Source organism: Apiospora kogelbergensis (genome assembly GCF_038363985.1).
Source record: "Apiospora kogelbergensis strain CBS 113332 chromosome Unknown utg000002l_segment0_segment0, whole genome shotgun sequence".
Classification (NCBI taxonomy): Eukaryota; Fungi; Ascomycota; class Sordariomycetes; order Amphisphaeriales; family Apiosporaceae; genus Apiospora; species Apiospora kogelbergensis.
Genome location: NW_027117419.1, coordinates 4,614,880 through 4,628,232, shown reverse-complemented (window position 1 = coordinate 4,628,232; position 13,353 = coordinate 4,614,880). Strand labels below are relative to the sequence as shown.

The window sequence follows — 13,353 nt, the reverse complement described above, 5'->3', positions numbered from 1 at the left end:
TATCATTGGATCAATATGATGTCACTGTCAGCTCAGCCCCCAAACCCCAGTCCTGTACGACCAGTCGGGCCTGGTACTAGCTCTGGAGTTTGACTAAATCCCCAGACTTGACACATCGTCGCCTCAACGCTTCCTTCTATTGTGTTTAACTTCATTGCCCGCCAGCGCCAAAATTTCCAAAGCCTTTCCGTTCCTCTTCACATTCTCTCCAATCTCAATCTACTTGACTTAGCGAAACAAATAAACAACCCTCCATCGACCCCGACCCCAACATGTCTGCGCACACAGAGCCTACAATTGACTCGTGGGTCGCTTCCCAAAAGCAGGTCTCCCGGCCCCTATCAGACAAGCATCTGGCCGCGTTCAAGGACCTTTTCAGCGGCACAGCCAAAACTCCTGAAGAGATCTCTCAAGTCGCGTCCCGTATCGCGGAGCCATGCCTTAAGCCATTCAGCGAAAGCCCCGTAGCTGGGCTTTGGTTTGCTATCCAAGACGCAGTAGAGAAGCTGCCTTCCCAGAACGATAAGCTAGCTGCTCTGGTGATTGCTTTGCAGCGATTGCCTGACGGGAAGGGCATATTAGGCCCGGAACCCTGGTTCAGTGACTTGCCCGAGTTTGACAACCATTGGACTGAGTGGGTTGCTATGAGCTGTGAGTTGTGGCTTTGACATAGACATGAAATACAAGTACTGACTTCACATTGATGTAGTTTCGGACCTCAAGGAGAGCGACCCCGACCGTCTAGCGAATCGCCAGGCTTGGGTGAACCAGAACGCGTTCATGGCCAAGATCACGGCGCAAGCTGGAGGCGTGGAGAAGCTGCGCGAAGAGCGCCAGCGCGGAGGCGTCTGTCTCCGTATGGCTTTGGAGCGAACCCCATGGGATCAGAACTCGCCGACCTATCAGGCTCCTGATGAGCCGATGGAAGACGCTATGACCTTTAGTGACGATGAAGGCAACGATGAGGAAGAAGATGGCGGAGAAGAGGAAGAAGAAGAAGATGAGGAGGGAGAGGAGGAAGAGGAAGTGGATCCTAACGCGGAGATCACTGTGCTAGACGCCCTTGTGCCCGCCGCTGCGCAATGGATCCTGCACTGCCCTCATGAGCTGCATGACAAGGCAGTCGCGGGTGGCGAGATGGACTCAGAGTACGACCACAACGGCACCAACTTTGGGACCAAGAAAGGCTGGAGCCTCGACCGCTGGGCGTACTGGAGGAAGCGGTTTGAGGAGATCTCTAACATGGAGCAGCTGGAGGAGAGTACGAAGCGTATCGCCAAGGAAGCCATGGAGAAAATGGACGCTACGTCCAAGGGGCCATCTATGTAAGAGAGAAGCTATATCCAGGGGTATACGAGGCTCAAACTACCACTTATTTGGACTTGGTAACGTAGCAATCGAAGTGCGCTTATGTAACACTACTTTGAACAATGGAATCAAATACGAATAGGGGAAGCAATAATGAAGTCTAGGCCAAAGAAATATTTCTCCCTTGATATAAAGTTTCTTGTTTGACCGACAAGTAATTACCCTTGGGGTACTGCATCCTGCAGCACCGGCTCGTCGTCGTGCATCGGCTCCATTGTCGGCAATAAAGCGGGCCGTGGCAAGCCTGCAAGGGTTGGCACAGCCGACATCGTGAAGCTACACATCGGCCATCAGGTGGAGCCAGCCCATATAACAAACCGGACTCTCTGCGCGGTATTCGGATTAGTTGGATAACGGACTCACGGATTTTAAAATATTCCGGGTCGCGGCTCCAGTACCGGCGCCGATTTTCAAGATATCGAGGCGCGGGTGGCAGTCCGTTACCTGCTTCAGCAGTCTACCAAGCCAGAAGGTCGGCTACTTTATTCCGACGCCGTAAGCATATCACTCGCCGAGGGGGCCCGACTAGCGAAATTGCCGGAATGGGAATTCTCGTGGTAAAAACGCGGGGGCAAGGCGTCGTCTGCCCTCCCAGGAGCATTTCTAGAACGACCGAGTTTTCCGAAACACGGTGAGAAAATTGAAACATCAGCAAAGACCACGGAAGAGCTTACTCATACCAGAAGCGATGTCCGAAGATTTTACGTTCGGGGCTATGTTATGTCCGTTGCTATCTGTCGCATAAGCTATGCGCTTCCGCTTCCCGCTTCCCGCTTCCCCCCGCCCCCTTCTCGTTTTCGCACTTCTCACGCAGACCCGCCTATGGTCCGTCTGCGAGAAGCGAAGGCCGACTGAAAACTCGAGACCGTGAAATGATTAGTGATTCCAACCTACTCGCTCCGACTTGCAACCTAGGTATATATCGAGTTGTCCATTGTTCGGGGTAGTAAATCATTCCTGGCTGCTATTATTCAGCATCCCTGCATTGCACTTTACTACTTTTGTCATTGGAACGCCATGCCAGACATGGAATTACAGAAGTTTGATGGTCGCACACGGCACGACAAACGCAACGCCAACCATTTCCGCGACACGTCCTCTGCCGAACAAATGGCGATCGAATCCGGCGACGACAACCACAACGTCGCACACGCAACGAAATCGACTCACGACACTGATTCGGCTCCCGATGGAGGCTTTACTGCCTGGATGCAAGTGGTGGGGGGTACCTTCTCCTTTTCAATACATGGTAACACATCCCCATACGCCGGCCCCTCCCCTCCTTTTTAGCGGTTTGTCGACAAGCTGACCGTGCCGGACACAGGGGCATCGTGAACACGTTCGGGGTGTACCAGACCTACTACGAGTCCGGAGAGCTCTTCCAGACGTCATCCACAACAATCTCGTGGATCGGCTCCGTCCAGACCTTCTGCCTTCTCTTTATCGGTGCTTTGACCGGGCCCGTCTTTGACGCCGGCTACTTTCGCGCCCTGCTCTATGCCGGTTCCTTCTTGGTGGTTTTCGGTCAGATGATGCTCAGTTTGTGTACCGAGCTCTGGCAAGTCGTCCTAGCTCAGGGCATCTGCATCGGAATTGGGACTGGATTGCGTAAGTTGCAGAGAGCCCTGAAAGTCTATTTGTCTGGTCTTCTTATCAACCGAATTGCAGTATTCGTACCAAGCGTGGCCATCATCTCGACGTACTTCTCGAAGAAACTCGCACTCGCAATGGGTTTTGCTGCGTCGGGCAGTGGATCGGGTAAGTTGTGACTGAACAGAACCCGAAATGTCCGAGTGAGGTCATGCTAAACCATCCCGCATTCCAGGCGGTGTCATATATCCCATCGTCTTTCATCGTCTTCAGCCAGCCATCGGCTTTGCATGGGCGACCCGCGTCATCGGTTTCATGATGCTAGCCACCCTCCTTATACCTTTGGCTGTCATGCGCGTTCGCATTCTACCGCCCAAGGCGCGGAAGCTCATTGACTGGTCTGCGTTCTCTGATGTGCCATACATGACCTACGTCTTGGGGACCCTTGTTGGATATATGGGCTTATGTGAGTTGACCATACTCTTCCTCCTATCTACTTAGATCTAACTAACCGTCTTTTTCTTTTGGCAGTCGTTCCCTTCTTCTATATATCCTACTACGCCATCCAGCAAAAATTTACCGACGAAAACCTGGGGTTCTACATGCTACCGATTCTCAATTCTGCGTCGATATTTGGCCGACTGCTGCCCAACATATTCGCTGACAAGCTTGGGGTTCTCAACACCATAATTCCTTGCTCCTTCATCACCTCTATTATCGCCTTCTGCCTCATCCGTGTGGACAGCCAAGCCAGCATCATTGCTACTGCTGTCCTCTATGGCTTCTTCTCTGGCGTCTACGTGTCCCTGCCGCCAACCATCCTGGTGTTTCTCACGCCTGACCGATCTCTGGTCGGTACACGCCTGGGGCAAGGATTTGCTACCATCAGTTTTGGCGTGCTTATTAGTACTCCGGTTGCAGGTGCCATCCTGGGGACAGACTCCTGGACGCATACCTGGATCTACTCGGGCGTCTTGCTGTTTGTTGCTTCATGCTCCTTCGTCGCTGTTAGAGTACTGAAGGGCGAGGGAGGTGTCAATGTCGCTCATTGAGGGAAAGGAATCTTGCACATAGATCTATCGATACGCCATTGAATGGTACATCAACGGTTATTTGTGTTATCAGAAGGTTGTGGTCCATTACTAGTTAGTATGGGATCTTTGATTCGTCACAAAATGTAATAATAATTACCCACTGGCAGTATTGTATGTGGAGGGGGTGATTGGCCAAATTAGTCTATGTCATCACGCCGAGACCTTGGAATTTGGGCTTCTGAAAGGGCAGAAGGATGAATAGAAGGAGTCGCATTCCTGCGTTGTGTTTAGACGAGGTGCCACCAGCTGCGACTTTAGAATGAATCGAAGGGGGCTGATACCGTCACTAATCGTAAATTAACAGAGTCGCTGATCTACCCTGTCTTCAATATTATCGCATTGTATTACCTGGTGCGACACGCGAGTTTCGGACTGTTATGAGGTACATGGCTGCATACACTGAGGCTTCTCCAGCTACCTACTGAAAATACCCAACCCTGGAAAGGTGCCGGCACTCCAGATCAAGAGCGAAACTCTTGAGCTGACGCGGCCTTCAAGAAGGAAGGTGAAAAGGAGTGTATTGTTTTACGATGTGACTATGGCTGTACAGCAGCTGATTCGACCTTTTATAATACCCTGCTACACTATTCACACAACCAACCGTCTTGATTGCGTCCTCATTCTTGTTCAGTACAAGATTCATCTCAGCGCCTGTCGCATCAGATTTGCCAAGACAGTGGCGTGCGGTGCTCTCACCATGCTGAAATGGTTCGCCTCGTCCATGCGCGCCACGGAAACAATATTGTCCCCCAGCAACTGGTCCCAGCCATAACAGCCCAGGACATCGTCCGGGCGGTCCTCCAGCAGCCAGCGCATCTCTCGCGTGTCGCCGGGCTGCGGCCCCTTTGGCTGCTCTCCGCCACGTCCTGCACGACGCCGCGTTTGGCCCATATGATGCTTGTCGTAGGGGCCTGGCCGCGGAACGGACGCGGCCTCCACTGGTCCAGAACCTCGACCGTCGCCAGGAAATGCCGGACCAGCCAAGCCGGCGCCTCCATCTTCTTCTTGTTGTTGTGGTTGTTCTTCTTCTTCCCGTCGCCCCCGTCGTAGCCGCCGAAGACGCCCGCGGCGCTCAGCAGCTCGTAGAACCGCGGCGGCAGCTTCTCGATGCCGATGGGGTTCGGCGAGTCGACGAGGATCAGCCGCTCCACCACGGCCCCCTCCTCCACAAGGCGCTGCGCCGCCTCGTACGCGAGGATCCCGCCTGCGGACCAGCCGGCCAGCGTATAAGGGCCCTCGGGCTGCCGTCGCCGAATTTCGGCAACGTACAGGCCCACGAGGTCCCGGACGCTGCATGTCAGCGCCTCCGGGTTCTTCAAGAACGGGCAGTTCAGGCCGATGACTCGGAGATCCGGGAAGAGGGTTGGGAGAGCCGTGTACGAGGTACACGACCCGGAGCCGTCAGGCAGCATGAAGAGGGTCTTCGTTGACTGTTTGGTGCTATTGTTGCCTCCGCCACCAGCTTGCAGGATGACCGAGGTGGCCGGGGGTAAGTGCTACTAGTGGTCGTCGCTGAAGTGTCTGGTGCTGTCACCTCATCTGCATGGGTTTCGTCTGCGTCTGTGTCTGTGTCCGCGTCTTCCCCGCCCAAAATAGCACGGAGGGCATCTTTGATGCTTGCGACATTCGAGTTCTGCTGCAAGAAGTCTTGGGGCAAGTCGAGACCCATGTCTTCTCGGACTCGCCCCAGAATGTCGAGCGACATGAGAGAGTCCAGGCCGAGATCGGCGATGTCCTCGGCGCTTCGCAAGTCTTTGAAGCTCACGCCGATCTCTTCTGCTACTATCTGTAGCAGCACTCTCGCGGTGTCTTCGGTTTTGTTCAGCGGGGGCGTCCGGGCCGGGGTGACGACTGAAGAGCTAGTGGTTCCGTTGCTGCCGCTCTGGCTGTCATCGGACGCGTCCTCGTCCGAATCGCCAACACTGCTCCTCGAGCTTGTCGCAGGTGCGGTTGGGGCCAGGAAATCGCGCAGTTCTTTCTTCGAGGGACAGTCTTCAAACAGAGAGGCGGGGACGTCTAAGGCGAGGGACTCGCGGAAGGCGCCGAGGACGGTCAAACCCATGAGAGAGTCCAGCCCATAATCAATGAAGCAAGCATCGTCGGGAAGCTTCTCGAAGTTTGTCCCCATTTCATCAGAGATGATTTGGAGGACCTGCGTAAAAATGGGAGTCTCTTGAGAATACCCCTTTTGCGTGGCGGCCGCCGTTGTTGCTGCCACCACCTGTTCGGCTACCTTGGGAACTTGAGACTTCTTTATCGCTGCAGGACGCGAAGAGTGGCTCGTTGACTTGTTGGGGTTGGAAGGCTGCATCATGCTCAAGACTCGGCGTGGCAGCTTGTTGAACTGGACTCTTTCGTAGACAGTGACGATCTTCCCATCGCGCAGCACATACACGTCTCCGGCGTAGGCAGTGTCCTTGTCCTCTTCCAATCTCTGCATCCTGACGTACGTCTGATAGGAGGCGTCGGGCATGAAAGGCTCCGAGCAGCGCATATGAGCCCATCCATGGTTGACGTAGACGTGCTCGGCAAGGTCGAGACTGTTGTTGGCATTCATGACGAAACCGGCCAGGTGGCCGAAGCTGTCAATCCAGCAGGGGTTGAGCCCGTAGGTCCCCTTCGTGGGCTGCAGGCGGACTTGGGCCGTGGCCTCGAGCCCGGAGCTGTCGAACGCCACCTCCTGCATGCCCTGATACGACGGGCCGTACCTCATCAGCGTCGAGAACAGCTTGTACGCCATGCCGCGGCCAAACCTGTCAGCCAGAGACAAATCGACACCTCGGCGTAGCTGCTGAATGCTTCTTTGAATCAGATACGAGTTGCGCGCCCACCCCCTCTATCCAATCTCGACGATCTTGGAAGACAATGTCGCAGGTGGCGTGTGAAGCGATCCGCTGCCCCGCATCGTCGACACTGGCGATGCTCATGCTCCCACGCCCAGACGCCCAGTCAATGGCCATGACGGCTTCGATGAGCTGTGGTTCCTCATCGCCCCGGACTACCAAAGACCTCGTGGCGGCCATGTTGCATACGTCTGGATCAATGAATTTCTCCTCCTCTGGGTATCGAGCCTTTGCCAGGTGTGTCGCCAGGGTGTGTGCGATATCTGCATAGAGCGAAGAGGAGCAGAGCGCCAGGCCACTCACGACGTGTTCTTGGGCAGCCTGCGCAAGCTCCGGATCGTGCAGGTCGGACTGGACGACGATGCGTGCATGGTGGTCGTCTACCACCTGCTCCAGTATTCTCTGTACTGAAGAGCTCAGCCTCGGTGTCGCAACCGGGGGCGCTGAAGTTGGGGCTGTCGACAAGGTGGCATCCCCTTTGGTCAAACACCAGTTGTTCTCGTACTGGATCCAACACCTCTCCAAGTCCCAGCTGTAGGTGGGGAGATCTACAACCTTTTGGCAGAAAGGGAAGTCGCGATGGTACTCGTTCCAGTCCAGGGCCACGCCGGCGGAGTAAAGGGCACTGAGAGACCCCGAGATGGTCTTGAAGGCATCTTCGCCTCGGCGCAGAGATGGGTAGCAGTGTATTTTGCCGTGGGCGTCTCCGACGATCGCCGTCATCATTCTTGAGAGCAGCGGGTGTGCTCCGATCTCGATGCACAGGTCTTCGGGCTTGATGAGGCCGGACGCCTGACCAGACTGGACAGCGCCGAGGAAGTCGACAGACTCGCGGCATTGCCTCACCAGGTATTTCCCAGACTCGAAGTCATTAACCGAATGAACGGCCCTACCCAGCAGTGTTGACACGAACGGGACCCTGGGCGTATGGAAAGTAACGCGAGAGGCTACCTGTTCGAACTCGTCGAGTAGAGGCACGACTTGCGACGAATGGAAGGCAAACGGCAAGGCGAGCCTCGTGGATTTATATTTCAGGTCTTCGAGCTTGGTTGAGATGGCGTCGACATCTGGATTGGGTCCGCTCAGAACTGTATCTTGAGGCCCGTTGATGCACGCGATTTCCATCTTCGTGCCCGCAATCACCGGGCTCAACTCCTCGGTCGATGCTTTGACGGCCAGCATACAGTGAGTCCCGGCATTGCACTTCTCTTCCATGAGCATAGCACGGCGGCCACATAGCCAAATAGCATCACTGACACTGAGGACGCCAGCAATGTGCAAGGCGGCGTATTCTCCCAGGCTGTGCCCCGTGATGTACTGCGGTTTCACTCCCCAGTTGATCCAAAGAAGTGCCAACGCCATCTGGATAACGCATGTTCCCAGCTGCACGACGGTTGGGCTTAGCTCGTCGACGGAGATGCTGCCATTGATCAAAGGCAGTATCGATGGAAAGCCCTGAGATATCACGACGGCCTCAAAACTCAGAATGTCGCTTCGGAAGCTGCTGAAGTCCTGGAACAGTGCTCGTGCCATGCCCGTTTCTTGGGCGCCCTGGCCCGTAAAGAGGAAGCCCACTCTGGATGTCTTGGCGGAGGTCTGCTTCGGCCTGTCCATGGTCTTGTTGGCGGTAGCTTCTGATAGCTGACGTCTCAAATCCTGGAGATCCTTCGCTACAAATGCAAGCCGGAGTTGGTGATGCAACCGGCGCGCAGTGGTGGTATACGAGATCTGGGACAGGTGCTGTGTTGACTCCGAGTCTTCGGTGTAGCGGGAAAGAGCTGCCAGGTTCGCCATCAGAGACTTCGCGGACCGCGCGGAGACGACGACAACATGGTGTGATCTTCTGTCGGTGCTGTCCACGGCTGCAAGGTCCGGGGCATCTTCCAACAGCAAGGCTGTGTTCCCTCCTGCGGCGGAGAAGTTGTTGACAAAGGCTCTTCGTTTGCGGCTTCCACCCCTTGGGCGCTTCCAGTCTGTCTCGGTCAGTGCAATGTGCACCCCACGTTGGCTCAGGTCCTTGGGGAAACGCTGGTTGATTATGCCCTTGATTCCGCAATGAGGGGGAATCTTGCTCTTCTGCATCATCAGCAAGACCTTGATCAGAGCCGTGACGCCAGACGCCGACTCGCCGTGTCCCAGATTGGACTTCACGGATCCCAGGTGTAGTGATTTGTCTGCGGAGGCTCCCCTACTGTGATCCCAGGCAAACGTATTCAGTATCGATTGCATCTCCACTGCATCGCCAGCCTGTGTGCCAGTACCATGCATCTCTATGTACGACACTTCGTGAGGCTTTACGTGCGTCTTATTTAGCAGTCGCTTTAGGATGTATTCCTGTGCATCGGCTAGAGGCCTGGTAATGGACACAGCCTCGGCGGAATGATTGGTGGCTGCACCCATGATGACTCCAAAGATGGGCTATGAAGAGACGAGGTTAGTAAACATAGCAATGTGTGCTGACCTGAGAGGCTCGGGAAGGGAACACTAACATCTTTATCGGCAACGGCGTCCGACAGTCGCTTGAGCACGACGGTCCCGACGCCATCGGCGCGACAGTATCCATCGGCTTCGTTGTCAAAGGTCTTGCAGTTTCCGGTCCTGGAGAGGAAGTGCCCTCGGTCAAGACCAGCAAAGTTGTCCGGGTTGGTCAGTATATTGGTACCACCAGCGATCGCACTATCACAATCTCCGTTCAAGAGAGAGGTCACAGCGATGTTGATGGCCGCCAGGCTCGACGAGCATGCCGTATCGACCGAGATGCTGGGTCCGCTGAGCTTGAAGAAGTAGTTGATCCGGCCTGGGATGAAGGCACGGATGCCCCCCGGGATGAAGTACGTATCGATGTTCTGCCCGTTGTTGATTTCTCGCCAGTCGTCGCTCGTCGTGCCGAAATAGACGCCAACGCGATCCCGCCGCGTCGACGTTGTTCGGTCCGCGACAAAGCCGGCCATCTCCATCGCCTCATAGGCCGTCAGAAGCGCAAGCCTCTGCGCTGGGTCCATCTGGCTGGCCTCGCGGGGCGAGACCTGGAAGAACCGAGCGTCGAATAGGCCGGGCTCGCGGATCCAGCAGCCATGGTTGACTCGGCTGGTGTTCTTGCGCTTCCCCGTGGGGTCGTGATGGGCTTCCCCGTCGAACCGGTCCGCGGGCACTGGCTTCACAACATCGAGGCCCTTCTGGAGCAGATCCCAGAGCTCAGCAACGCCGTCGGCTTCCGGGAAACGTCCGCTGTAGCCTACGATGGCAATCTTTCGTGCATCTGAGTCGGGATTGGGTTGAATAGGCAAGGGAACTGTTTCTTCAGTCCCGACAACCTTCCCTCTGTGGCGCATTCCAGACACTAAGGTGGGCAGCATCTGGGTGTTGATTGGGATCAGTTTTGCTGCTGGGAGCTTCGACAAATCCTCGATGGTGTTGTCTATGCGCATCTGCTTGGTCAGGGCCTCGCTCGCAAATGTCCGCAGAAGACATTCCAGAGTCGGCTTGTCAGCGACAGTCTGTGATGGAGCACAGGATAAGCATGGCAAGACAGCCACATGGTCAAGGAATTTGAGTCCGCTGAGGACTGAGTCGAGGATTTGCTCGATGTCGGACTCCGAGTACGCCTGTGAGCAGTGGTAAGGTCCTTTGATAGGAACGAGCGTTGGTTTCAACTGAGAGAGGCCAGGGAACAAAAGCAGTCTTTCCAGCACCCTAGGTGGTCCTGTAATTGTTGCAGAGTTCGGAGCGATGGCGCTGATATATGGCTTTGACAACGGAGCGAGAGCCTAAAAGGAGTACGCAAGTAAGCTATGAAGTCCGAGGTTCATTCATAACAGTCGACGCTACTTACCTCTTCGTTACAAAACCTATCCACGGCCTCTTCTAAGCCTGCTTCCTTAATATGTTGAATATTAGAGACCACTGCAGACCACGACTCGCCTTCGACGTACCCTGAGGCCCCTGCTCTCTGATGCACCTGGTAGCCAACTCTGAACGCAACCGCAACAGCTTGGATGCCAAGCCTTGGAATATCGAGCAAGGTATTTGCGCAAGCTATGGAAGCAGCAGCAAACGAGCCTGTGCAGAATCCCAAGAAAACCGGTGCAGGTGGAGGGTGTTGGCGATTTGTGGAGACGAGTAGGCTAGCCTCCTATTAGTATAGGAGCAGCTATCTGGGAAGATAGGACTCACTGGACATAGTAAGCAATCTCATAAATAATGACGAATGCGCTGTCGAGTGCCGGGTGTCGCCGCTTCCTATCCTGAGCAGCTTCTAGCAGAAGGCCCAAAGTCTCCGGTAGAGTAAACTCCTGCTTCTTGGACGACGGTAGTTGTGATATCTCTCGTCGTAAGATACGAAATGACCCATCCAAGAACTCAGTCACCAAGGCAGACTCAGACAGAAGAAGGCCCTGTAGGTTCTTCAGGACGTCGAGTGTCTGGTCACCAAACACGTAGATATTCGATGGGTCCTGCATGATTGCAGCTGCAAGATCAGAAGTTGAGTTGCTGATTTTGCTTGTGACAGTCGACGTTGAGATGGTTGACTTCATTAACACGGAACGGTACCAATGCATGTTATATCTCTGAGCATATACAAAAACGCAAGTGTTTCGCCATTCTGTGTCAGCAACCGAGGCCAAACGGGGCCTAGGGTGGCAGCTCAGCCAAGAGTTAGATTGGAAACCCGAATACACCGAACCGGACCGAACGCACATCCGCTTATCAACTTACATTTCCGCGATAGTCCGACGACCCCGGGATTTCAAGCCCGCAAGAGGCCGATGAATAATGATAACGGTAGCTGGGATCTTTATCTCTACCATATTAAAGCCCACGCCTGAACGGGCGAGCAAAGCTGAGAGTAAAAGTCAGCACTGCTCTTTCTATCCCCCTTGCTTGAATAGCCAGCAACCTTTAACTGCACAATTAGCCTGTAACGTTTCTGTCAGCATGTCACCCCACGCCTTGGACACACTGTCTCCCATGGAGGATTTGACCCGGAAGCTTGCCAGCGATGTTGAAATGCTTACTGAGTATATCCAGTCAACCGGGGGTGTTCAGCCTTCATTTGACCGGGACTGCCCTGCTTCTGTTATCCCACAGGATGCGCCTTTGGAGGCCCAACAGGCCAGAGAACGCATCATGGACCAGTGCTTGAAGCTCCTACAGCTCGCAACGGGTCCCAGTGATTATATGATCAACATACAAACAGGCGTATGTTCATATCTCCAGACGGGATTCAATCAAGCTTACTCGATGGACCTAGTATCACTACATTGCATGCCTTCAATGGCTTTGCCATTTCAACATATTCAGGCTGGTACCTGTGAAGGGTGAGATCCTGTACACCGAGCTAGCTCAGCAGGCTGGCTGTACAGAGACGCGACTGAAGAGCGTGGTCCGCATGGCCATGACGACCGGGCTCTTCGAAGAACAGGTGCCGCAGCAAGTCTCCCATTCGGCTACCTCGGCTCTGTTTGCGACCAACGAAGACTACCACAACTGGGCTATGTACGCCACGGATATCTCAGCGCCCGTCGCGGCAGGCATGACCGAAGCCCACGAGCGGTGGCCCTACGACACGGAGAAGACGCACACGGCGTACAACGTGGCCTTCGACCACGACCTCTCCTTCTTCGACCGCCTGGGCCAGAACCCTGGTCTCCATAAGCAATTCGCTGGCTATATGAGGGCTGTTGCCACGAACCAAGGCACTCACATGAAGCATCTTGTCAACGGGCTCGAATGGGGACGTCGGCCGAATGGCGTTGTTGTTGATGTAAGTCTCTTCCTACTGCTACGCTCACCCAGCATCCCGTTCTGACCCTCTGACGCTTTCTATGACCAGGTCGGTGGCTCCACGGGACATTCGTGCATCGCCCTCGCCCAAGCCTATCCTAAGCTCCGTTTCATTGTTCAGGACCTGCCCGAAGTTGTCGAGGGCGGGCCCAAAATCCTAGAGGGTGTCGGCAATGCCAGCATCGCCAACCGGATCCAGTACCAGGGCCACAGCTTCTTCGAGCCAAATCCGGTTGCGGGGGCCGACACCTACCTGCTCCGGATGATCCTGCACGACTGGAACTTCGAGAACTGCGTCAAGATCCTGGGCGCCATCGTCCCCGCCATGCAGGCGAACTCGAGCATCGTCATCATGGACAGCGTGCTGCCCGCGCCGGGATCCGTGCCTCGTTCCAGCGAGCGCATCATCCGGGTGCGCGACCTGACCATGACGCAGGTCTTCAACAGCCAGGAGCGCGCCGTGGAAGACTGGGAGGCTATTCTCGAGAAGGTGGACCCCAGGCTCAGGATTATCACTGTCTCTCAGCCGTTTGGCAGTGTTTTGGCGTTGATCGAGGTCAAGCTGGTTCAGTAAGCAGGCACGAACAATGGAAATGGCGTGTCGCCTGTCGCCCGGGCTCGGACTAGGGTAGTGATTAGTGATTGCTTGTCATTTCAGAATGCTAGAATCTGCA

General features: G+C 55.0%; 4 protein-coding genes across 4 annotated transcripts; 3 read left to right on the top strand and 1 right to left on the bottom strand.

Moving 5' to 3' along the window:
* Window positions 1–272: 272 nt before the first annotated feature.
* Window positions 273–1,323, top strand: PG998_004424 (uncharacterized protein; the record flags this gene model as incomplete). The annotated part of the gene is made up of 2 exons (XM_066871242.1): window positions 273–651; window positions 710–1,323. Coding segments are annotated over 2 exons (993 nt in total), but the record flags the coding sequence as incomplete, so codon positions are not given.
* A 1,062-nt stretch (window positions 1,324–2,385) lies between these two features.
* On the top strand, window positions 2,386–4,010 carry PG998_004423 (monocarboxylate permease; the record flags this gene model as incomplete). Its single annotated transcript, XM_066871241.1, has 5 exons — window positions 2,386–2,583; window positions 2,724–2,976; window positions 3,037–3,126; window positions 3,194–3,424; window positions 3,490–4,010. The coding sequence occupies 5 exons, from the start codon at window positions 2,386–2,388 to the stop codon at window positions 4,008–4,010; spliced, it is 1,293 nt and encodes a 430-aa protein (XP_066734991.1).
* A 681-nt stretch (window positions 4,011–4,691) lies between these two features.
* Window positions 4,692–11,355, bottom strand: PG998_004422 (uncharacterized protein; the record flags this gene model as incomplete). Its single annotated transcript, XM_066871240.1, has 7 exons — window positions 4,692–4,918; window positions 4,981–5,548; window positions 5,587–6,840; window positions 6,884–9,313; window positions 9,385–10,662; window positions 10,728–11,019; window positions 11,069–11,355. 7 exons carry the CDS (start codon window positions 11,353–11,355, stop codon window positions 4,692–4,694), a joined length of 6,336 nt encoding a protein of 2,111 aa, XP_066734990.1.
* A 475-nt stretch (window positions 11,356–11,830) lies between these two features.
* Window positions 11,831–13,253, top strand: PG998_004421 (S-adenosyl-L-methionine-dependent methyltransferase; the record flags this gene model as incomplete). The annotated part of the gene is made up of 3 exons (XM_066871239.1): window positions 11,831–12,094; window positions 12,147–12,659; window positions 12,729–13,253. 3 exons carry the CDS (start codon window positions 11,831–11,833, stop codon window positions 13,251–13,253), a joined length of 1,302 nt encoding a protein of 433 aa, XP_066734989.1.
* Between the last annotated feature and the right edge of the window lie 100 nt (window positions 13,254–13,353).